Here is a 26,991-nt window from a genome sequence, read left to right as displayed (position 1 = left end):
GCAGTGAGTTCAACGATTTGTCATCTGAAAGTCCATTCTTTCCAACATAATTGTGGGTCTATTGCTGTGGTCCCAGGACAAAGATGTGAAATAAAAGGTCTGTACTGGCTTAGTTTAGCACACTGTTAATTGGGGTTTCTTCAATCAGATGACAGAAATAATGTGAACTTCATGTTTTATTATTTTAACAAAAACTAGGATGAAGAAGTCTATTTTCACATCTGATGTAACTTGTTAGAGTATGCTTAGCCCTTCAAAATTCAGTGGCAGTTCATAAACGCCTACTGGCAGAAGAAAATGTGGAAAAAACATAGCTGCTTAAGCTAATAGGGCAGTACAGGAAGTTTCATTTTCCAAATGAACATGGGGGCCTATGCACATCTGCCCTAAGGTTCCATCCAAGAACATACTGTTTTTCTGTAAGAAGAATGAAAGAGGGGCAAGACCTTACTAAAAAACACAGACTTATATGAATGAAGACACTACAATACCAATGCAGAAAAGGTTGCTTATGCATCTCAGAGGTATAATGACATAACAATCCATACTTTCCACACAAACCTTTATCTCTAAAAGAAGAAGCCGAAAAGGAAAAACTAGGGCATGGCACTGGCCTTACACCTGAGTAAACAGACCCTTAGACAATAGTTAACATGGAGCAACTAGGCTTTGAGAAACATACATACAGTGCACACAGATGATAAAACTGCAGACATTTCTTTTTTGTATATAGAATGATTTTCCTATTTTTCCAACATCAATCATTACTACAAATACTGGAAATAAAACATTGGACCTAGGTTATGAGTAAACATAGGTTTCCTGCCATACTGCTTGAAAGCACCCATTCTTTTTAATTGGACAGTCTAAAATCAGGCAGTATAAAATTATTTGAAGGTTGAAGATTTTTGTGACTGAGAAATGACAGATTTTTAGTCTACTTCCTAACCAACTCTAGCCCTCAATAGTCATCTGAGGAAAAAAATATCCTGTCTAAAACAGCCAGATCTAGTTATTAAACACAATATATATAAAAATAAATATATGAAAAAAGGGCACAGTTGGATTCACAACAATTAATTTTTCCTGTTTTTTCTTACATTTTTTAAAAATGGGAGGATTGATGCTTTAAAAACAAGAAAAACTCATGTATACAAAACATAAAACACTCTGTAACAGAAAATATAACCTATTCAGTAAAATTATTGCAAAATAAGTAAAAGTAATGGAAGGCAAAATGAAGGCTGTAAAGCTAGGACAACGAAGATGGATCTCAGGTGTCGTTGTTTGCTACTGTGGATGTAATCTTGACATACTGGGTGAAGATGGTTTCAAATGCTTCATCTCGGTGTACCATGGCACCAAACACTAGCGGCTGAAGATAAAAAAAAAAAAAAAAAAAAAAAGCAGAGATATTTTCATTAAAATTCGATTAATCTTTCACCAACATATTCAATTTGTAAATATAAATGAAAAGAAATCATACACAAAGAAACCAATCAGAATTGTTCTTGTACTAGAAGGCTTTATAAAATGAATACTCATTAGTTGTTATACATTAACCACTTAAGCTCCAAAAGGTTTTACCTCCTTTCTGACAGGGCATTTTTTGCTATTTTCAGCACTGCACTGCTTTAATTGGTAATTGAGTTACCAAGCAACATTGTATGCAAATTAAATTTTTATCATTTTTTCCCCACACAAATAGAGCTTTCTTTTTGTGATGATTGATCACCGCTGGGTTTATTTTTTTGCGATATAAATGAAAAGACTAAAAATTTGGGGTGAAAAAAAATTTAAGGAAAAAAAAAAAAAATTTAGGCTAAAATGTATTCTGCTAAATGTCTTTGTTAAACAGATATCTCAATAGGTATATATTAATTTAGTCTGTAGGAAAGTTATAGCTTCCACAAAATATGATATAATATATAATTGAAAATTGATAAATGTTTCCCTGAGGCCCTTAAAATGTCAGGACAGTACAAATACCCCCAAATTAACCCTTTTTGGAAAGTAGACATTTAGTAAGAGACATGGCAAGTTTTTTGAAATTGTAATTTTTTTCTCACAATTATTTTTTTACATATCATCAGCACAGTACGGCGTCATGATATGACTTTTGTGGCAGTGATCAGGGACACTGACTGATGACAGCATATAAAAAAAAAAAAAAGTTATAACTGCTTAGTGGCCACCCCACGTACAGTTACTTTGGCAGGGCGGCCACTCTGTGCCAGATCCCATACCTAGTACGCAATCTGACATTTCCAGGTCTGATTGGACCCGCCGATCATTCAGGCAAAAAGCAGAACAGCGGCCTACCTATGTAAACAAGGCAGACCATCGTTCTGTCAGTAGGAAAGACATGGGACCCTAGGTTTCTGCAAAGCAGGAACACAGATCTCTGCATTCCCATAGTACAAGCGCCTCATCCCACAGTAACCAAGCACATTTTAGGCACATAGTTAACCCTTTGATCACCCCTGAGGTTAACCCCTTCCCAGCCAGTGTCATTAGTACAGTAATAGTGCATATTTTTAGCACTGACCACTGTATTGGTGTCACTGGTTCCTAAAAAAAAGTTTCAAGTGTGTCACTTTGTGTCCGATTTGTCAGTTGCAGTATTGCAATCTCGCTATAAGTCGCTGACCTCCGCCATTACTTGCAAAAAATAAATAAAAATTCCATAAACAAATCCCATAGTTTGTTGACGCTATAAATTTTGCGCAAACCAATCAATATACGCTTATTGGGATTTTTTTTACCAAAAACATGCAAAATACATACATTTTATTTGGGTACAGCGTCACACGACCGAGCAATTATCAGTTAAACGCAGTGCCGGATCGGCAAAAAATGGCCTGGTCATGAAGGGGGATAAACCTTTCAGAGGTGAAGTAATTAAACATTTCTTTCTGACATTAAAAAAAAAAAAAAAACACAAAAAGAACAAAACTGGCTGCACCTGGATTGGGTGTCCTCGAAGAAAGGCAGTCCAGTGGTGAAGAAACATGTTTATCGCTCTGAGCAACAAACTGTATGGGGTGTTGGCTTCCTTGGGTGACCATGTTCCCTGAAATGTGAGCGATTGAAACACTCCTCCCCAGGCTGACATTCGTTACAACATGTAGAAACAACTTCCCCACTGCCAAAGTTGGGTTGGAAATCCTCCAAGCTAAGACAATTCTTGCTTGGCTGAATAGGAGTATGGGTGGGTCTAGATAAGAAACATGCTTGTTCCATGCCAACAAGACGATATTCTGTAAATAAAAATGAGTGAATGGAACAGCCTTAAACTAGGAAGCTTATGCAAAATTGCACAGAGGGATGTCTCTTTGAACTTATGGCCTGAGCGCGAGATCTGAGAGAGGTCAGTTTATTTTCTGGAATATTTTTGCTTGGACTGTGTCTATAATGAGGACCAAGTGTTCCAGGTGAAGAGAAGGTTGGAGAGCAGATTTTTTTAAAGTGAATTACTCAACCCAAACTCTGAAGTATCAGAATAGTCTTGTGGATGTTTGAAGATAGCCGGAAGGGAGAGGAGTCCTTTAGAAGAAAGTTGTCTAGATACCCTGTGACCTGAATGTGCCGAGTTCCTAAGTGTGCAAGAATGGGTGCAAGTACCTTTGTGAATACTCTAGAACAGTGGTTCTAAACTCCTGTCCTCAGGACCCACTAACAGGTCAGGTTTGCAAGATAACTGAAATACATCACAGGTGATATTTGCTGCTCAGTGATTGCAGTATTCTAGTCTGCATCTCCCCAAGGTAATACTTAAACTCTGGCCTGTTAGTGGGTCCTGAGGACAGGAGTTGAGAACCACTGTTCTAGGAGCAGAGGATAGGTCAAAAGGCAGTGAAACAACTTGCGGAATATATAAGAGCCCCTAACATCAAAGGTATAACTATAGGACAATATGAGCATATCTTTGGTTTATTTGCAGACAATATCATACTTACATTAACCAATCCTACCTCTTCCCTGCCAGAAGCTCAAAAATTAATAGAAAAATTTGGCGAAGTGTCGTATTACAAAATTAATCAAAACATACAAAATGCTCTCCCTATGAACCTTCCTGTGACATTAACTAATACGCTGCATGTGACATGGCTTTAATTGGGATAACTCCTCAATAATTTATTTAGGGATACAACTCTTACCCATCAACCAAAATATACGAGGCTAAATCACCCCCACATTTTAGATCTAGGCAACAAAGACCTACAAAATATACAAAAAACACAACTTTCCTGGGTAGGAAAAATTGCCACATTTAAAATGCAAACCCTCCCTAAAATATACTACTTTAGATCAAATTCTTTACACAATTAAATACAAAATGAAAGAATTATATATGGAACGGAAAAAAAAAAACCCAGGGTGGCATTCTCCATTTTAACCACTAGAAAATCTTTGGGAGGAATGAATTTACCTGACATCAAGAATTATTATTATGCAACCCTATTGGATCAGATGAAATTTTGGTTCTCTACCACAGAAGACAAACTATGGTAAAACATAGAAAATGAAGCCACCAAAAGACACACCTTATACGCCCTCTCAAAAGCTTACTATACTTCCAAAGATTAACGTAAATCATTTATTTAGTATCAGAGCTACATTAATAGCACACACTTTCCAAAACTAAAGTCATCAAAAATAAATTCATACCCATCTATACTGACAGGAACATTTAATTTTTGCAGAATACGCCTAAATGTTGATGAATGGGTTAAGGAAGGATATCATCTTTTATATAAATCTACCCTTGCAGTATAAAACGATAATTTTACGCAAACTAGGAAAGTACACCTGTTTAAAAGAGTTCAATCCCAATAATCCTATAGAAATCCCCTCAATGTGGCAATTTCTCACTCAACAAAATAACCAAAAAAAATAAAAGGGAATTTCCTTTTTCTATGAACTACTAATTACCCAAATAATATTAAAAACACACACATGATTAAATGAGAGAAAGACTTAGCTTAAGAATTCTCTTGGGACCAATGGAAAACCTTAGTTAGACTTACTGGTAACGGTATTTCTACAAGTCTTTCAGGACAGCACCTGGAGAGAACGCAGCTCCACCCACTTCCCAGGGAACACTGCAGTCATTCCTTTAAAGCCTGGACACTTCCACCATGGCCTCAGTTGTTACCGAGTACCTCCAGCCATGCTTAAATTATATAAGCAAAACATAGCAACAACACATGAACATTTATAAACAAGGGAGGGTCATTTGTGCTGTCCTGAAAGATTCGTAGAAATACCGTTACCAGTAAGTCTAAGGTTTTCTCACCTCGTCTTTCAGGACAGCACCTAGAGATGATAAACTAGTAGTTACTCTTAGGGTGGGACCACCGCCTGCAGGACCTTCCTGCCAAACGATTGCTCTGCTGCCGAGAGCAGGTCCATCCTATAATGACGAGTAAAGGTGGAAGAACTCATCCATATGGCCACCTTGCAGATTGGCCCTGGCGAAGCCCCAGCTCGTTCTGCCCAAGACGTTGCTACAGCCCGAGTTGAATGGGCCACTACCCCTGCAGGGGGTTCTATTGCCGCAGCCCTATAAGCTTTGTGGATAGCCATCAGAAGCCACCTACCAATCGTGCTTTTAGAAGCTCCGTAATAACCCTTACGAGACCCAGAAAAGAAAACAAATTGAGAACTGGACTTTCTGAACTCTGTTACCTCCAAATCTCTTTACATCCAGACTATGAAAATCTCTCTTTAGGACATGATTGAAATGGACAGAACATTGGTATAATTATCTCTTGGGATCTGTAAAAAAATGAAGCAACCTTCGGCAAAAACCCTGGGTCTGTCCTCAGTACTACCCGATCTGGGAAAACTGTCAAGAAAGGCTCAATGATAGACAATGCCTGAAGTTCACTGACCCTTCTAGCCGAAGTGACTGTTAGCAGTGTTAGCTTTAACAACCAAAATTTTATTGTGGCTTCTTCTGGTGGTTCGAAAGATTTTCTAGTCAGATCCTGCAAAATAAATCCCATTTGGGGAAAAACTTAAATTGAACCGGCCTAGCCCTAGCTGGTGCCTTGAAAAACCTGATGATCCAAGGGTCTAGAGATAACCTTCTCTCTAGAAAACCTGACAGTGCAACTACCTGAACTTTTAAGGTGCTGGCTGCCAAACCCTTCTCCATCCTGTCATGGAGAAATTCCAGAACGGAAAGGTCCTCCTGTGGAGAGTAATTTTTAGAAACGCACCAGGAATTGAAGCATTTCCAGGTTTTAAAATAAATGGCCCTTGTGACCCTCTTCCTGGTATTCAGCAGGGTACAAATTAAACTTTCGGACAAACCCTAAATCCTTAGGATTTGCTTCTCAGTAACCGAGCTGCCAGCTTGAGATGACCTATGTCGGGATGCAGAAGGGGACCCTGAGTCAGCAGGTCCTTTCAGACCGGAAGCAACCAATGGGACTCTGCCGCTAACTTTAGTAGGACTGAAAACCAAGGCCTCTTGGGCCAATACAGGGCTACTAGAATTAGGGTCATCTTTTCTCCCTGTAGCTTCTTGAGCACTAAAGGGATCATTTGCACAGGGGGAAAAGCGTAACACAAGCAGAAGGTCCAGTGCTGAGCCAGTGCATCCAGACCTGCCGCTTGGTCTTGCCTGTTCAGAGAAAAGTAGACCGGTACTTTTGCATTTGTTTGTGATGCAAAAAGGTCTACCTGGGGAGCCTCCCATACGTCTACTATCCTCTGAAAAACCTCTGGACTTAGGCTCCATTTGGACTCTAGCACCCGTCTTCTGCTAGTCCGCTATCTGGTTTATATTGTCCTTCAGATGCAGTGCTGTTAAGGATGCCAAGTTGTCCTCTGCCCAAGTCAGAGTCTGTAGGGCCCAGTTTAGAAGACACCTGCTTCTTGTGCCTCCCTGTCTTGATATGTAGGCCACTGCTGTGGCATTGTCTGACAACACCTGGATGTGTCGGCCCCTGATTAACTGTCTGAAAGCCCACAACCCCAGGAAAATGGCCCTTAGTTCCCTCCAGTTGGAGGACCTCCAGGATTCCTCTACTGACCAGGACCCTTGGGCCATCTGGCTTTTGAGATGCTCACCCCACCCCCAGGAGCTTGCATCTGTTAAGATTTTTGCTGCGGGAAAGGTCCAGAACAAACCCTTGCACAAATTAGTTTGCCTCTTCCACCACCATAACGTTCTCTTTAATGGAGATGGGAACCTGATCTGCTTCTCCAAAGACTATCCGTAGGCCCAATTCTGTGGAATCACCTGTTGGAGGTCTCTCATATGGAGGCGGACCCACTGAACAGCTGGGATTGAAGCTGTGAGAAGACCCAGCGTGGACATGGCTGCCCGAACTGTAACATAGATTTGTCTGTTCTTTCTGAGATCTATGGAGGCTAGAAAGCACCCAGCGGGAAGAATTTTCCTCACCAAATAAATTGTGTCCATACGAAATTTTTTGTATTGAATGGATCTGAATTTAAAGGTCTTTAAATTCAGTATTAACCTAAACTTTCAACGACTTTTTTTTTTTACCAGAAAAATGTGAAAAACACCCTAGTCCTTCCTCTTCCCCGGGCACTGGGATGATTACTTTCTGTTGAAGGAATCCCTGCAAGAGTGATGTCATCACCAAAGTTTTTTCTTGATCTATGGGGAGCTGCATCATAAAATCGAGATGATGGGCTTTGAGGATTCCAGCGCGTAGCCTCTGAGATTACTTTGAGAAAAAAACGCACAGGATGTCGCCCTCTCCCACTGCGGGGAAAAAGGACTGGAGCATTCCTCTCACAGTCGGGAGACCGTCACTGGGTCTTTGCGGGTTGGCTGGGGGCACAAAACACCCTAGACTTCCCTCGACCGCTCTGGGACCGCCAAGATCTCTTCCGTTTCCTTTGAGTCCTAGGTCTGGTAAAAAGGACGAAAATTTAGGTTGTGGTGCAACTTTCTTTTTGGCCGGAAATGCTTTTCCTACCTGCTGTTCTGTCCAGAACAGCGTCAATATCGGGGCCAAATACCAGATCCCCCTCAAAGGGTAGACCACACAGCTTCGTTTTAGAGGATGAATCACCTGACCAGGTCTTTACCCACAAAGCTCTTCTAGCTGAATTAATTAATGTCGAAGATCTTGGACATCTTCACCGAAAAAGGCGAGGCATCCGCCATGTAACCTACTGCCTTTTGTAGGAGTAGAGTATCCAGCAAATCTTTGTGGGAGGTCCCTGCCTCAATATGGCCCTTTAGTTGTTCCAGCCAATGTTCTAAATTCCTGGCCACCACTGTAGATGCCATTGCTGGTTTGAGATTGACTAGTGTAGAATCCCAAGCCTTTTTTAACCACCTCAACACAGGGCACTTACACCCTCTTCCTGCCCAGGCCATTTTTCAGCTTTCAGCGCTGTCACACTTTGAATGACAATTGCATGGTCATGCTACACTGTAACCATGTGAAATTGTTATAATTTTCTTCACACAAACAGAGCTTTCTTTTGGTGGTATTTAATCACTCCTGGGTTTTTAATTATTTACAAAAAAAAAAGGCCAAAAATTTTGGGGAAAAAAAAAAGTTTTTCTTAATTTGTCGGTAAATTTTGTAAATAAGTAATTTTTCTCCTTCACTGATGGGCACTGATGAGGCACCACTGATGGGCACTGATGAGGCGGCACGAATATGCCTCTTTTTCTTTGTCTTCCCCCTCGTCTGACATACTTTACTCCTCATCCTCCAACTCACTAACCACTCTCCTGGCTGCAGAGGAAATGTGAGTGCTGAGTGGAGAACTATCTGTCGACTGCGCCACCGGACATTTGTCCAGATAGGAGCGGAAGGACTGAAATGTATCTTCCAATTCCTTCCAGAATGAAGTGAGCATCTAACTAGGTTGAGCAGAGGGCGCTTTAGTGGAAGTCTCCTCTCTGACCAAGTCTGCTATGCAAGACCCGCACAAAGGTTTGTTCCAAAACTCCCTAAGGGAAGCTTTACATGAAGCACACAGTTTCTTTGGGGGGGGAGGGGAAACATGCTTAGTTTTCTCTTTAGATTTAGTTTGAAAAAGACCAAGCCAACAAACCCATTGTAAATATACTGTACTTTGGATCTCCTCCCCATCAGATCCCCAAACAGCAGTCAGTGGCACAAACATACCCCACAAGACCACTGCTGCAAAAAAAAAAAAAAAAACACACACTCCCCAGAGAAGTCACCTGCGTAGTGTGAGGCAGCCCCCCCCTACAGGGGAGGAAGGGAGGGACAAAAAAAAACCATACATAGCCCAGGTAATTAACAGAGACCATTGCCTCTCCTACCTGGGCTTGGCTGGTGCTCATGGCTCCTGCTCCCGCCACCGCTGCTGGTTCCTCTGGCTCTATTCTCCCAGTGGGCAGCAGCTGTCCGGTAGCTTTTATTTCAAATTTTCCCAGTCCATTCGCCGCTGCGAGGACCGGAAATTGCACCACCGAGGCCACCTCCCCCTTCTGCGTCCCAGCGGCCGGAAGTCACGCCCCCTCCGGTAGTGACGTCACCCGCCACTCGGACCAGACAAGCGCAGACTCCAGAGATGCCGCACCAAGCAGACTCCCTCAGCCCGTGCCCTCCGGTCTATTGACGCAGGACCTCTGTCTGCCTCTGCCCTCGCCGGGCTTGAGAAGTGGAAAGGCACCGGACACCCCCCAACCGCATCGGGGGGGGGGGGGGGGGGGGTTGTTGGGCTGGCCGCAATAGACTAGAAATAAGGCACAAACAGGTATGCTCCTACCCTGGAGAGAGCGCAGCACACCCCTGGTTCCCTGCAGTGCTTCCCCCATGGCTGGAGGAAACACTATAAACTGAGGCCATGGTGGAAATGTCAAGGCTTTAAAGGAATGACTGCAGTGTGTCCTGGGAAGTGGGTGGAGCTGCGCTCTCTCCAGGTGCTGTCCTGAAAGACGAGGTGAGAAAAAAGCCATTCATATATCCAGTAAATCTTCCCCGTGCATCAAAGACTGGGATAATGCACAAAAAATACTGAATAGATGGTATTTGACCCCATATAAATTATCAAAAATGTACCCTTTACATCTGACATATGTTGGGGATGTAACAAACAGACAGGTAACCTTCTGAACTAAACTTACTCCGGCCACAGCCTTACTCGGCCTAAATTTGGACATATACCCTACAACATTTAGAACAATAGTAATCCATACACTAATAGCGGCAAGGCTCACTATAACCAGCCTCTGGAAATCCAGGGACGCACCCAATTTATCGACAGCTATAGCCAGACTAAATATTCAAGCTCAGTACGAACTTATGCTTGCTTATAAAAACTACTCCACCATCGCATTAAAAAAAAAAAAAAAAAAAAAAAGGAATACCTGGCTATCCCATCCTAGAGCATCCAACTACTTTAAAGACTAACTTATCCTTAAGTTTGAAGTACCTTTAAGCCGAATATGTGCATAGCTTTGATGTAGTCTAGCACCTTTTCAATCTGATTTGCAAGTTTTGTTTCCGTTCTCTATTTTTGAACCCAATTATCTAGTTAATTTGGTGGCCTGTCCTTGCCTACAGTTTGAACCCATTAGGGGTAGACTGGTACAGGTTATTAAGTATTATATATTTACGCAAAACCTTTTTAAATCAATGTAACTATGTTGGATACATATGACTAAAGTAAATGACAATTTGCATTGTTAATTAATGACTTTCAATAAAAATGTATTGTTTAAGAAAAAAGGCAGTGAAACAAACTTAAAGTGTTTGCCTGCTACTGTGGAGCGTAGAAATCGCAGTGAGGTCAGTAAATAGAAATATGCTTCCTAGTTGTCTACAGAGGCAATAACTGACCAAATTCCAGAGTTTCATATAAAATCTGCATGAAGGTACTTGGTTCAGGGATTTTAGGTCCAGGATAGAACAAATACCCCTGTTGTATTTTGGTACCCTTAACAGATTTTCATAAAATGCTTTGAACCTGTCCTCAAGGGGTACTAGAATGACCACTCCCTGGGGCAAGAGATCTTTCAGGGCAGTCTAAAAATCGGAATGTTCGTGTGCAGATTTTGGTTGGTTTGATAGAAAAAAAAAAAAAAAAAAAAAAAAAAGCAGCAAGGGTTCGAATCTCTATTTTGTACTCCTTTGAAACCACCGATTAAACCCACATAACTGGGAACCAGAGTGAGACAAACAGATGTCCCCTCACTCTTATGCAGTGTACACATGGGCGGACTTTTCAACTGGACTGGTCCGACAGACCGGATCCGGCAGATAATCCGACCGTGATTGGGCTCCATCAGACCTGCAGCGGCCTTTTTCGGTCAAAAATCTGACGGAGTTTAGATTTGGAACATGTTTCAAATTTGTCCGAGGGCCTGCCTGATTGCATACAAATTGAAATGGTTTAGGTCTGACCTCATATTATATGGTTTTGGTAAATCTAGAGGAAAATGGTACAAGAAAATTGTATAATGTGTAGCCAAGCTTTACACTGCCTCCAGATCCTCTCCATCGCCAATGTCTATGTCCTCTAGATGAGGAATTTCATTTTCTGACTTTGGGCAAAAGTCCATGTGGCAAAGGTGCAGGAGGAAGTACCGAAGCACCTTATAACATTTTGCAGCCGAAAGTAGCTGTAAACTTTGCGACCTGTGATGTAATGTAACATCTTAGTCATTCAAGTAAGACTAAATGGAGGATGGAGGAATCCATGGAGGAATTTTAGCAGGAAGTATGAAAAATATAACAGTGGATAAGTCTTAGGCCCCTTTGACACGATCGGTACGCCTGTCCGTTTTTCAGGCAGATCTGAGCGGGCCATCTATTGACTTCTATGGGCAGGCGGGTATCAGCGGAGATGTGTCTACATACACATACATTCGCCATCCGTCCAGCAGATCTCGTATGAAAACGGACAGGCTGTCCGTTTTCATCCGATCTTGCCATAGAGGACAGCAGAGCTCTGACAGGTCCATCCCCTCACAGTGAACAGAGACGGACCCGTCAACAGAACAATCCCAGCTGAGCTAGAGGAGTCCATCAAAATGGATCTGCTTCATGTGAAAGGGGCCTTAAACACACTCCCAGTTTCCCAAACGCTTAAACATAACAAATTACACAATACTGGACAACAAAAATTTTGCTTCCTGAACACTTTTTTTATGCATTTCATAGATTTTTGGCTACTAACCCTGAAAATAACCCACAATATCACCTTTCATATACCATTTTAGAAATCTGCAATACCTGTTGACTATGCTGCACACTTGAAAGAAATATACAAAAACATGGAATTGTTGTTGAAGCACATTCACTACACGAAGAACAACTGGAATATCTATGGAGATCTAAAAGTAGTGGATCTTCTGCTTGGAATGCAGCTTTGAAAAACCAAGTACAGTTGTTACATATGCGAATGGGACAAGAGTCACATTACATTAAAAAGAAATGGCTACTCTGAAAGAATTTAATTCCAGAAAAGAAAATCATTTTATGTGAACCACTTGTTGACTCGATAAAGATATTTTTGCCTCTACTTCACTTAAAACTCAGTCTGTTAAATTTAGTGAAAGCAGTGAGCAAGATTTTTGTTAGAGACAGATGCTTCCAAGAATAAATTGATGCCAAGATTAAGGAAGGCATTTTTTGTTGGTTCGCAGATACGTCATCAATGACAGTCATTTTAAAGATCCATTAGGGGCCAGAGAAAAATGCCTAGAAAACATTCAAGAATGTTGTTGAGAGTTGGCAACTACAGAGCACCAAACTAAATTTAGCTAGTTGACCAACTCCTTACAGCATAAAAGACCATAAAGTGCAACATATCGCTGGAGATTCATTTTCTGCTTTCACGCTTGGACTTCCTTTTCAACAATCTAGGTGCAGTCAGTGATGAACATGGTGAAAGATTTCACCAAGACAATGCCAAAATGCAAAAACAGTATCAGGGCAACTGGACTCCATCAATGCTGGCACAAAGTACTAATGAAATTCTGCAGCAAAACACTTTGAACCTTGTTGAAATCATGCAAAATTTCAGAAACATTATGCAATTAAACACATTTGGTAATTAAAAGTTAATTTTATATTTCCCAGGATTCCTATGAGATATGGTCACCCTGAAATTATATCTGCGTTCAGTCTGAAGGGGTAAATCATAATCACCAAAACGTTTGAAAAAAAAATGTTCTTCCGTATCAGTATAACACAAACAGATGTTATGTCTTACACTTACTACGGGGCTACACTTACGGTCCAACAAACAAGGTGACCCTTGTCCATTTCACTGGTCCCTCTATAGGATTGAGGCTTCATCCATCATAGTTGGCATACCCCTGGAGGGGTCTTCAAGGTCTGTGTTCCATAGGGTTCCACAGCCCTGGACCTGTAGAGCATCTGGTGGCCAACTACATGTGTTGCACCAAGCCCTGAGATAAATGCCCATGCAGGATCCAGTGCTTTAAGCAACATTACAGGCCATATCAAATGGTATGGGGCCCAGGTACAATTCTAAACTTACTGAGGTTGCAACAATTTGGATGCACAGCTTCTATTGTTGTATTAGAAGACTGAAGAGTTAATTTAAAAATGTGAAGTAAAAAAATTATTTAAGGTAAGTGTGATTTCTTTGTAAGGGAGAAGAGATCCCTCACCTTAGGACATTTGCAAAGTAGGGTAGGGTTAAAGGAGGACGCCCAAGGGGCATATTCTCAAAAGCTTTGCCAGTGTCTAAATCACCTGAAGGTACCTATAAACCAAGTTCTATGAATATCAAGTCTGTACAATTAAGATATACTTTTTAATCCAACATGGGACCCAGTGCATATTGCACTTTGACCCGTTCAAATCTGTGCAGTGGTTGCGGAGCAGCGTGTGGTCAGAAAGCTTAAGTACTTGGATGTCAGCAGAGGAGGTACAGGGCTGCAAACGTACATGGAGGGATGCATAGTAAAAAGGGGGAGGTGGCTGCAGTGCTGAATGTAGCTCCCCTCAATGGAATGGCCATAAATTGGGCTTAAGCCTGGGGTGGAGCTGCAGCACAGTACAGACAGAAATGAAATGTGGTTTTATTTCTAAGCCACTGCACAGATTTGAATTGGTGCGATGTGCACTGGGTCTTCAGGGTATTTAACAAACATTTGCAACTTCTGGTGATACTACTTCTTTGAAAACATTTTTAAATGGGGGGCTGCACATACAGGGGGTTCTTCCAAAGAAGTGGGGTTCTGAAAATAAGTGACACTTCTGCTCTTGCAGCATTCATCTGAACATTTTCTTCTCTCTTCACAGGTAATCTGCGTTTATATTCCCATGTCCTGCAAACTGAAAATTGACTGACCGCTTATATACATTTTTGGTAATCTGCGTTTATATTCCCATGTCCTGCAAACTGAAAATTGACTGACCGCTTATATACATTTTTGGTAATCTGCGTTTATATTCCCATGTCCTGCAAACTGAAAATTGACTGACCGCTTATATACATTTTTAGTAAATCTGTTTGTCACCGCTGTCTCAACTCCATCTGTAGGCATGCTCACATTATTTCAATGTTTATTTAGCCATTAAGTCTTACCTAAATTATGGGTTTCCTTATCTTTACAATTTTGGCCTTTTAGTCCCCTTGCAGTTTGATTGTGGTGTGAAAGTTATGCCCTGCTTGCTGTGTTCCTAATATCCCCTCCTAATTGATTAATTGCCAGATTCCATCCACACCCAACACAGTATATAACAAGGCCTTCTTTACGGGGGAGCACATACAGGGGGCTGCACATACAGGGGGTTCTTCCAAAGAAGTGGGGTTCTGAAAATAAGTGACACTTCTGCTCTTGCACTTCAGCGATTTGCACAAAGCTAACCATAGCAGATTGCAGGTGATCTCATTTTCATATTATCTCACCTTCTCTGAAACATGCTCTCTTTACCTCTCCTCCTCTTCACAATTGCAGCCTCTCTCCTCAAGCTTTCTTTTCTACATCCCTCTGCTCCACCACACAATCTGTACATATCACCCTCACTTCTCCCCTCCCCCTACTGCTGCACTCATCACCTCTTTCTAACTCTAAGCCCACTTGCTAACATACCCCCCAGGATACTAAAGCATGTCCCCTCATACAAATCATATTCTCATATTACCACCCTCACTCTTCTGCTTCTCCTAATCGCTGGAGATATTTCCCCAAACCCTGGGCCTCCCTTATTTAACTGTGCCCAACACACCCATCACCATCACCCTACACCCTCTGGCAGTAGTCGCAATCTACACAATTTAGTCTCCATTCCTCTTCTTCCCAACGCCAGCCTCCCTCTCTCCTGTGCCCTCTGGAACGCCCGCTCTGTCTGCAACAAACTCACTGCTGTTCTTGACCTCTTTGTCACGAATTCCTTTAATCTACTTGCTCTCACCGAAACCTGGCTCCACGAATATGACACCCCTTCTCCTGCTTCCCTCTCCCAGGGTGGCCTTCACTGGACTCACACCCCTAGGCCTAATGGACGCAAGGGAGGTGGAGTGGGATTCCTCCTATCCCCCCAGAGCACCTTCCAGGTTATTCACCCTCCTCCCTCTTTTTCCCTCTCATCATTCGAAGCCCACTGTATACGTCTATTCTCTCCTACTTCCCTAAGAATTGCTGTGATCTACCGGCCCCCTGGACCATTATCGACTTTCCTTGCTGAGTTTTCTGCCTGGCTACCCTACTTTCTCTCTTCGGATATTCCCACAATCCTTCTCGGTGATTTCAACATCCCTGCTAATACAAACACTCCCGCTACTTCTAAACTTCTTAGTCTAACCTCTTCATTTGACCTGAAGCAATGGGTACAGGCTTCTACTCACTCTGATGGCAACACCCTTGACCTTGTATTCTCCTACCTATGCACTCCATGCAACTTCTCAAACAATCCTTTTCCTCTCTCGGACCACCACCTTATTAGTTTCTCTCTCCCCCTGTCTTCCACCACCTTTCCCTCCAATCGCCTAACCATCACCCGTAGAAACTTTCGCAACTTCAACTCCTGTCTCCTCTATTCTGCTACTGACCACCTCTATGACAAAATCTCTCCCATGTCCTGCCCCAACCAAGCCATGTCCATCTACAATAAATCTCTGTCCTCCACCCTGGATAAGCTCGCTCCCCTCACTACACGCAGAATCAGGCCTCGACCCCTACAACCCTGGCAAACAGATGACACTAAAATTCTCAAAAAACGTAGTCGCGCTCTTGAGCGTCTGTGGCACAAGACTAAGTCTCTCAAAGACTTCAACCAATACAAATCTGCCCTCCAAATATACTATTCTTTCCTCCACATTGCCAAGCAAACCTATTTTACAACTCTTATTAACACTTTCTCATCCAATCCCCGTAAACTCTTCTCTACCTTCAACTCTCTACTTTGTCCTCCACCGCCTCCACCCACTGACTTACTCACTGCCCAGGAAATCGCTAATCACTTCAAAAACAAGATTGATACAATCCGTGATGAAATCTCTATTCTACAGGTATCTCCCCCAGCTAAGACCCCATGTCAACAGATACAACTGACACTCCCCCTATTCAAATCTACTACTACAGATGAAGTTGCTAAACTCCTTCCTATCGCCCACCTAACCACCTGTCCCCTGGACCCTATTCCCTCTCAAATGCTACAGTCACCCTCTGACCCCATCCTACACTCTCTAACCCACATCTTCAATCTCTCCCTCACCTCTGGCATCTTCCCCGATGCTCTAAAACATGCACTGGTCACCCCCATACTCAAAAAGCCGTCCTTGGACCCTACCAATCTTAACAACCTACGCCCAATCTCCTTGCTCCCCTTTTCCTCTAAACTCCTTGAACGCATGAGGGGGGATGGGAAGGGAGGGGAGGGAGTTTGTACATGGAAGGGGGCTTTTGAGAGTCTGTTTTCTCTCTGGTTGAAGCCAAAGTTTCAATGTCTATGTTGATTGTCCAGGTGCTCTTCTTCTGAGCGGTTTTCTAGTAAAATATGATATGCATATAAATAAAGAGCTGTTTAATAAACTCCTTGAACGCCTGGTTTACAACCAACTGAGTGACCACCTCATTAAAAACAACCTTCTTGATCCCCTTCAATCTGGATTTCGCCCTCAACACTCCACAGAAACTGCTCTTTTAAAACTCACAAATGACCTACCAACTGCAAAAACCAATGGACACTATTCTGTACTCCTACTTCTGGATCTTTCAGCTGCCTTTGACACGGTTGACCACCCCCTCCTCCTCAAAAAACTTTACTCCCTCGGTCTCCGTGACTGTGCTCTTCAGTGGCTCTCATCCTACCTATCCCAACGCACCTTCAGTGTCACTTACAATTCTACTTCCTCCACTCCTCTTCCCTTCTCTGTCGGGGTCCCCCAAGGTTCTGTTCTTGGACCTCTTATTTTCAATCTACACCTCTTCCCTGGGTCAGCTGATAGCCTCTCACGGCTTTCAATATCATTTCAATGCTGATGACACACAAATCTATCTCTCCACCCCTCAACTCACTCCATCAGTCTCCTCACGCATCACTAACTTACTAACCGACATATCTGTATGGATGTCACACCACTTCCTCAAACTCAACTTGTCCAAAACCGAGCTTATAATATTTCCTCCCCCACGTTCCTCTTCCCCCGACTTCTCTGTCAAGAGCAATGGCAAAACCATCCACCCGTCCCCACATGTCAGGGTACTAGGTGTTATCCTGGATTCTGAACTCTCCTTTCAGCCCCACATCCAATCACTTTCCAAAGCTTGCCGCCTCAACCTCCGCAACATCTCTAAACTACGTCCCTTTCTAACCAATGAAACCACAAAGCTCCTGATTCACTCCCTGGTTATCTCTCGCCTTGACTACTGCAACTCACTCCTCATTGGCTTACCTTTAAACAGACTATCCCCCTTCAGTCCATCTTGAATGCTGCTGCCAGACTCATCCACCTTACAAACCGCTCAGTGTCTGCTACCCCTCTCTGCCAATCCCTCCATTGGCTACCACTCGCCCAACGAATTAAATTCAAAATACTAACAATAAGTTACAAAGCCATCCACAACTCTGCCCCCAGCTACATCACTAACCTAGTCTCAAAATACCAACCTAATCTCCATCTCCGTTCCTCTCAAGACCTCCTGCTCTCTAGCTCCCTCATCACCTCCTCCCATATCTGCCTCCAGGACTTCTCCCGAGCCTCGCCCATGCTCTGGAATTCCCTACCCCAATCTGTAAGACTGTCTCCAACTTTATCCACTTTTAGGCGATCCCTGAAAACTTTCCTCTTCAGAGAAGCCTATCCTGCCTCCATCTAACAACTGCACTATTTTCTCCATTAGCTCATCCCCCACAGCTATTACCCTTTTGTATCACTTGACCCTCCCTCCTAGATTGTAAGCTCTAACGAGAAGGGCCCTCTGATTCCCTCCTGTATTGAATTTTATTGTACTTGTACTGTCTGCCCTAATGTTGTAAAGCGCTGCGTAAACTGTCGGCGCTATATAAATCCTGTATAATAATAATAATAATAATAATAATAATAAATGCAAGATGTGCAAGTATATGCATCTGATTTGGTACCGATCTCCAAATCTCTGTAGACAGGAGCTCAGAGGGAGCTAGGAAGGGAAAAGCAGAACAAGGAGTCAATAGGTTGTGTCAGTCTGTGCAATGTGCAAGCTGATAGGAGGTGAGATGAGAGAGATATGAGCTCAACAGTGTGCAGTCATAGGCTGGGAAATTAACAAGATCTGTAAGAGTTACTGAGCTGCAGCACAGAAAACTCAGGTCTCCTTAGGATTTGATGGACAGGAATTCAAGTCCTTTAGCAGTTAAAACAGCTAAATACACATGTGAAATACATATGTAGAGGCTATTTGCTTGGATTTTACTGGACTACTGCTTAGCCATTCACAGCGATCACTAACAAAGTGCAAGTTACAATTTTTGTTCAATTATCAGACAAGTATACACATATTTCCTACATTCTGAAGCCTGCTTTGAAGCAGCACTGCTTCTGTAACCCCACAACAGCATCACCATAAAAGCAACTCAGGGTTGTGCTCAACCCAGCCACCATCAATTATATATCAACATTGAGAGGAAAAGAAAAGAGGGACAAAAGAAAAAAGGGTTGTTCCTGAGCTCTGAGAGGAACATGGTGGAGGAGGTGGAGCAGAAAGGCAGCAAACCTAATATGGCCTATTTTGTGTATGACAGGTAAACTGTATTAAAAATACTTTCAACAATTTTAGTTGGCCTTTTGTATAGTTTATAAATATACAGTGCCTTGCAAAAGTATTCACCCCCTTGGCCTTTTACCTATTTTGTTACATTACAGCCTTTAGTTCAATGTTTTTTTAATCTGAATTATAAGTGATGGATCAGAACACAATAGTCTAAGTTGGTGAAGTAAAATTAGAAAAATATATAAATAAAACTATTTTTCAGACATAAAAAACAGATAATTTGCATGTGCGTATGTATTCATCCCCTTTGTTGCGAAGCCCATAAAAAGCTCTGGTGCAACCAATTACCTTCAGAAGTCACATAATTAGTGAAATGATGTCCAACTGTGTGCAATCTAAGCGTCACATGATCTGTCATAACATATTACACACACCTTTAGGGGTTAGGTTATAAAAAAAATATCCAAATCTTTGATGATCCCTAGGAGCACCATCAAAATCTATCATAACCAAATGGAAAGAACATGGCACAACTGCAAACCTGCAAAAGACGCCCGCACACCAAAACTCACGGACCGGGCAAGGAGGGCATTAATCAGAGAGGCAGCACAGAGATCTAACGTAACCCTGGAGGAGCTGCAGAGTTCCACAGCAGAGACTGGAGTATCCGTACATAGGATGACAATAAACCGTATGCTCCATAGAGTTGGGCTTTATGGCAGAGTGGCCAGAAGAAAGCCATTACTTTCAGCAAAAAACAAAATGGCACGTTTTGAATTTGTGAAAAGGCATGTGGGAGACTCCCAAAATGTATGGAGGAAGGTGCTCTGGCCTGATGAGACTAAAATTGAACTTTTTGGCCATCAAAGAAAATGCTATGTCTGGCGCAAACCCAACACATCACCCAAAGAACAGCATCCCCACAGTGAAACATGGTGGTGACAGCATCATGCTGTGGGGATGTTTTTCAGCAGTCGGGACTGGGAAACTGGTCAGAGTTGAGGGAAAGATGGATGGTGCTAAATACAGGGATATTCTTGAGCAAAACCTGTACCACTCTGTGTGATTTGAAGCTAGGATGGAGGTTCGCCTTCCAGCAGGACAATAACCCCAAACACACTGCTAATGCAACACTTGAGTGGTTTAAGGGGAAAAAGGTAAATGTCTTGGAATGGCCTAGTCAAAGCCCAGACCTCAATTCAATAGAAAACACACTGCTAATGCAACACTTGAGTGGTTTAAGGGGAAAAAGGTAAATGTCTTGGAATGGCCTAGTCAAAGCCCAGACCTCAATTCAATAGAAAACACACTGCTAATGCAACACTTGAGTGGTTTAAGGGGAAAAAGGTAAATGTCTTGGAATGGCCTAGTCAAAGCCCAGACCTCAATTCAATAGAAAATCTGTGTTCAGACTTAAAGATTGCTTTTCACAAGCGCAAACTATCCAACTCGAAGGAGCTGGAGCAGTTTTTCAAGGAATGGGCAAAAATCCCAGTGGTAAGATGTGGCAAGCTCATAGAGACTTATCCAAAGTGACTTGGAGCTGTAATAGCCACAAAGCTGACAGGGCTTCCATCTTCACCCAGTCTTTCTTCTGGGTTTGCATCCTCCATCCATCTGATTGACTGCACCGCGATTACGTCACAGAACTCTGAAGGAATGACACAGGCATGCCGTTCCTTCAGAGCGCATGCGCCAGTGATATCACCGGCCCATTCACAAATAAATATCTCCTAAATGGTGCACGTTTAGGAGATATTTACTGTACCAATAGGTAAGCCTTATTATAGGCTAAAAAAAACAAAAAACAATTAGGAGAAGTTATTTTTGGTATTAGCTATTTTGTAGCTAAAACACTACCGCCCCTTCCTATCAGAAATGTTGTCTGTACATTCCCTGCACCTCATGTGCAATGCACCGTACACTCTTGGTCCACTCTGGGCACCTGTATACTGCAATAACCTTTAGTTCTGTAGACATAAGATCACTGTGCAGTTTCAGTGGTATAAGGGCAGAATTTAGCAATGACATGGTTTAACAACAAAATGTGTCATTCACGTAGTTTGGATGAAAATGGTATCAAATGGTATCATTCAGACAGGGCTTTAACTTGAAAGGGCTGCAGGGCCAGAGAGGTTTTGTTTTTGGAGTACTGTGGTTACAAATGCAGATTTGAGTGCAGAAGAAAAAGAGCCAGTGGGAAAGGTTAAAAAAAATGTTACAGCAAAGGACAAAGAAAGAAGGAAGGAATGAAGACGGGAATTAATGAGGGCAAGAGGACATATACTAAGCTATGATCTGGGAAAACAAGGAAAAGCTTTTGATCAGCTAAGGGAGTGCAAGGTGTTACACTATAAAGTCAGAGGAGGGGCCGACAGAATGGATTGCAAGATCTAATGTTATTTTGTCCTTTAAAAGAGGGAGGAGGAGATAGGGAACACATCAAGGAATAGGCAATGAAAAATGTTTTTTCTTTCTGGAGGAAATGTGAATGCCGTATTTATCGGCGTATAACACGCACTTTCCCCCTTAAAATAGGGGGAAAATTGTGTGTGCGTGTTATACGCCGATATAGGCTGCCACCGAGGGGAAGAGCGCTGCCGAAATAGAGCCGGCTCTCCTGTGTACTCGGCTCGCAGTCATGCTCAGTCCCGCCCCTTGGACATCTCCTAGCATCAACGTCCTGGCATTGGACCGGCATTATGTCCATAGGATCCGGGCCAAGGGGCGGGACTGGGCGTGGCGCTGAGCTGAGTACACAGGAGATCCGGCTCTATTTCGGCAGCGCTCGTCCCCTCCTTCCCCTCGGTGGTAGCCTATATTTCGGCAAAACTGCAGATGGACACTGATCAGGCTGCAGTGAGCAGCAATGCTGCAGGTGGGCACTAATCAAGCAGCAGTGAAGATCAAGGGTGCAGATGGGCACAGATCAGGCTGCATTGATGCTCACTGACCATTATTTTGCTTCAAAGTGGTTTATTAACCTCCCTGGCAGTTTTCCCGAGTGTGGCTCGGGGTTAAAATTCAGTACCATTAGCGGTAACCCCGAGCCACACTCGGGATTGCATTGCAGGATCCTGGGGCGGCGTTACTTACCTTGTCCCCGGGATCCTGCGATGTCACCCGCAGTGTCCGAGGGCTCCGTCCTCCTCCGAAGCCTCTCCGTGCCAGGCTCCGTTCCCTGCGAGCGGCGCGACGCACGGGGGCGGAGCCTGGCGGCAAATTAAAAAAAATGTCAAAAGCATAACACATACAGTACTGTAATCTTACAGATTACAGTACTGTATGAAATGATTTCACATCCCTTTTGTCCCCAGTGCTTTGTCCCATGCCCTGCATGCAATTTTACATGATATACACTGTTCTTTCTGCCTGGAAACTGGAGATTGTCCATAGCAACCAAAAAGTGTCCCTTTACGTCAAAAGTGGCTTTAGACCAGCTAGAAAACAGCGATAGTAAATTAGAACACTTGCAGAATTGAGCGATAGTGAATTGTGGGGAAATTTATTTTATTACTATTTTTTTTTTTTAATTATTTATTTTTTTTTATTATATTATAATTTATGTTTTTGTGTTTCAAACTTTATCATACCCGGGATATCTACTAGACTCTGGTTTGGACAGATTTAAGTGTGTTATTGTTAAGATTTACAGACCTACAATATAAAACGCCAAATTTCCATGCAAAATAATGGTACCGCTTTCAGCACCTAAAATCCGAAATAATCATACCGCCAGGGAGGTTAAAAAAAAAAAAAAAAAGTTTTTTTTTCCTGAAACTTCCCTCTTAAATTGGGGTGCGTGTAATATGCCGGCGTGTGTTATACGCCGATAAATACAGTATATTAGTGAAGACTACTTGGCAGATGAGACCGCATACCTAAGTTCCTACAGAGCATATTAATGCCTTTTTTGTTTTATTTTTCCTCCAATGTCATGCAGCCACCTGGGACTGCTTCAACATTTTGGAAAATTTGCTGTGACAGGGTTGTAAGCTGGTACAACAGGGGCAGGCACTGGTAGAAGGATAATTTAGCCAAAGTTGAAGGTTACTGTGTTGAAAAAAGGAGTGGCTGCTGAGATGAGAACAAATTCAGAAGTTTGATCAATCACTTTGAAAGTAAAAGAAAATTGGATCAGGACAAAAATAACAGCAGTTAGTGAGAGCAGCGTCAAAAGTTATTTAACAGCATGATTTACAAAGATGTTAAAAGTGAAAAATGTAATAAATACCTTTTGAGTAGAGGGGGTAGAAACTGCAATTCCCATTCCTGATCCTGGGAGTACCGAAAGAACTTTATACTGAAAAACATATTATTCAATAAATAAGAGCACAACAAAAGCAAAGAAATATAACAACCTATAGACTGCATCAATTCTGAATTTAAGTATGCACTATTCTTATATAAGCTTGACTCTCACTACATTACCCCATTACACTTTTATAAAAGCTACAGACAATTCTCAGAAAAAGTAACCCCTTCTGGTGTCCCTCTATAAAGAACAAATTTTCTTTTTGTGCACCACCCCAGTCTGGCAACATAACAAGAAGTAGACACTATACCCTGATGACATCATACCGACAAAACTAGTTGGGCAGAGCTACGCAGACATCACATCCGGTTGTGTCATTTGTGGCTGCTGGAGCACACAGACACTTTTCCTGGGACCTGGAGGTGCTATTAATTCTCAATGCTTATCAGCCTGCAAGTGCATTTTAAATAAAACATACTACACTATTGCGGTCTCTATCCTGGTAATTCCTTTGAATGGAGGTAGGGAAGAGCTGGAGAAGGTGCCATAACTGGGAGGAAATAAAGGGTGTTGTTAACGCGCTGAGGACTGGTTTATATACCAGGCCATAAGGATCTGGCATGGTGGAAAAGCACTTTATTTGGACTGGTTATATATTGGGCATTGATAAGTTTTACACAGCACGAGTTGGGGGAGTTGGTGTATAAACACTGCACTGATTCATATATGTTGTCATTTAAAGCCAATATCCATTTATGGTTTAGGTTGAAATTTGAGTTTTGCAAGGCAAAAGCAGATTACTAATTGTGTGCAAATAACACCAACAGCAGATCACTAGTTCCATGCAAATAGCACCAGCAAGGTTTCTACAATTTTTTAGGTTTTGTTTCACACATAGCACTGAAGTTAACAGTTATTTATTATTATTTATTTCAGGTACTTATATAGGCGCCATCAATTTATGCAGCGCTTTACATATATATTATACATTCACATCAGTCCCTATACCCTCAAGGAGCTTACAATCTAAGGTCCCTAACTCACATTCATACCTATACTAGGGCAAATTTAGACAGGATGCAATTAACCTACCAGCATGTCTTTGGAGTGTGGGAGGAAACCGGAGACACAGGGAGAACATGCAAACTCCAGGCAGGTAGTGTCGTGGTCGGGATTCGAACCAGCGACCCTTCTTACTGCTAGGCGAGAGTAATACCCACTACACCACTGTGCCGCCCCAGTTCACCGTTTTACAAGGTAATTGCTAGCAACCACCTGTAGCAAGTTTAAGTGGATTTTTTTTCTCTTTAATTTGATATATTTAAGCTTAGTACAGGTTTTTGTTAAGAGTGTTACACCAACCCAATTATATTAGAAAGAGACATTCACTTCCTAACGTTTGTTTGTCTTGGCTGAGCACTTCCCCCAAGTGGCAGCAAAAGGAATGGTGAGGTAGAGAGTGCATGTCAGCCTCCCGTTCCCAAAGTTCAGTTTTAACTGACAGGAACCATGTACAAAAGTTTGAGCCTCCACACACTAGACTACTAGTCCTAACAGCAAATACTGACTGGCACAAGTCGTCCAGTGTGTACCCTTTTTCTGTGACTCAGCTGAGTCAAACACTATATTTAATCATGTTGAAAATAATTGTATGTCCGACTACTGCTTCACGTTTTTCAATAACAAGGTAGCATTCAAATTTCTAAAGTTGTGCTGTAGTGAGATCTGACAGTGTTGTGCACACTCAATATCAACATAAGATTTGATTTTAAACGGTCTATATAGGTAAGATTTTATATAGGATTGGAAAAAAATTGACTTTTTAGGCATATTGTACTATTTCTTTAAAAATAACAATATTTAGGCAGAACCTGCCCATTCTTTGGGATCTCAGTGCTCCAAGGTGCATATTATGGACTATATACACTGAGCCATGAATGGTATTTAATCTAGCAATCAGCTAGCCTTATTTGATGCATGTAGACACCTCCAAGTTCATGCTTAATATACAACCGCCCTGGCATCTTTCAAGTGCCCAAATTAGCTCCAGCTTAAATATATCATAATATGTGTGCGTTTTACTTATTATAATTAATATATATATATATATATATATATATATATATATATATATATATAAAAAAATATAAAATATTTACATATTACATACACACACACACACACACACACACACACGTCTAGTGAAGCATCCATCAGGGAAATTTTTGAAAGGGACTAACCACCCCCCTTGTAAGCTGAAAGGGGTCTAATTTGCCCAAAATCATGCGCTTTATCATTATTATCATTTGTAGTAGTCACTATAGGCAGGGTACCCCTTGTGAAGGCCATGTGCTACCTGCCTGCCTTACCTCAGTAACAAAATTATACTTTTTTTTCTTGTTTACATTATATCTATATAGCGCCAGAAGAAGCGCGCTCAGAGCGCAAAACTAGTCGAGCAATTTTTTGCACCTTTTGAATATTGAAGCAGAATTGATCTATTCTAGTTTGGCTGTATCAACCCCTTTATATATACACAGTATCCCACAAAAGTGAGTACATCCCTCACATTTTTGTAAATATTTTATTACATCTTTTCATGTGACAACATTGAAGAAATGACACTTTGCTACAATGTAGAATAGTCTGCTTAAATAACAGTGTAAATTTGCTGTCCCCTCAAAATAACTCAACACCCAGCCATTAATGTCTAAACCACTGCTAACAAAAGTGAGTACACCCCTGAGTAAAAATGTCCAAATTGGGCCCAGACAGACATTTTCTCTCGCCGGCGTCATGTGAGTTGTTAGTGTTACAAGGTCTCAGGTGCGAATGGGGAGCAGGTGTGTTAAATTTAGTGTTCTGGCTCTCTATCTCTCATACTGGTCACTGGAAGTTCAACATGGCATCTCATGGCAAAGAACTCTGAGGATCTGAAAAAAAGATGTTGGTCTACATAAAGATGGCCTAGGCTATAAGAAGATTGCCAAGATCCTGAAACTGAGCTGCAGCACGGTGGACAAGACCATACAGCGGTTTAACAGGACATGTTCCACTCAGAACAGGCCTCGTCATGGTCGACCAAAGGAGATGAGTGCACATGCTCAGTGTCATATCCAGAGGTTGTCTTTGGGAAATAGACGTATGAATGCTGCCAGCATTACTGCAGGAGGTTGAAGGGGTGGGGGTGGGGGGTCAGCCTGTCAGTGCTCAGACCATACTTCATACACTGCATCAAATTGGTCTGCATGGCTGTCATCCCAGAAGGAAGTCTCTTCTAAAGATGATGTACAAGAAAGCCCACAAACAGTTTGCTGAAGACAAGCAGACTAAGGACATGGATTACTGGAACCATGTCCTGTGGTCTGATGAGACCAAGATAAACTTATTTGGTTCAGATGGTGTCAAGCACGTGTGGCGGAATCCAGGTGAGGAGTTCAAAGACAAGTGTGTCTTGCCTACAGTCAAGCATGGTGGTGGGAGTGTCATGGTCTGGGGCTGCATGAGTGCTGCTGTCACTGGGGAGCTACAGATCATTGAGGGAACCATGAATGCCAACATGTACTGTGACATACTGAAGCAGAGC

At 42.2% G+C, this 26,991-nt stretch overlaps 1 protein-coding gene across 2 annotated transcripts in view; it reads right to left on the bottom strand.

The window, feature by feature from the left end:
• Positions 1-163: 163 nt before the first annotated feature.
• The window catches only part of GRAMD4 (GRAM domain containing 4), a 206,808-nt gene continuing 179,980 nt past the window's right edge, over positions 164-26,991 (bottom strand). For both annotated transcript variants that reach the window (XM_073619708.1, XM_073619709.1), the window contains 2 exons: positions 23,385-23,453; positions 164-1,375 (listed from right to left, as the gene is read on the bottom strand). In XM_073619708.1, the coding sequence (XP_073475809.1) occupies positions 1,274-1,375; positions 23,385-23,453 (171 nt within the window). In that variant the 3' untranslated portion in view covers positions 164-1,273. The remainder of the gene's footprint in view (positions 1,376-23,384; positions 23,454-26,991) is intronic.

This window comes from Aquarana catesbeiana, linkage group LG03, assembly GCF_042186555.1.
Source record: "Aquarana catesbeiana isolate 2022-GZ linkage group LG03, ASM4218655v1, whole genome shotgun sequence".
NCBI classification, from domain to species: Eukaryota; Metazoa; Chordata; class Amphibia; order Anura; family Ranidae; genus Aquarana; species Aquarana catesbeiana.
Note: the sequence above shows the minus strand (reverse complement) of the source record. Positions and strands in the feature narration are given on the sequence as shown.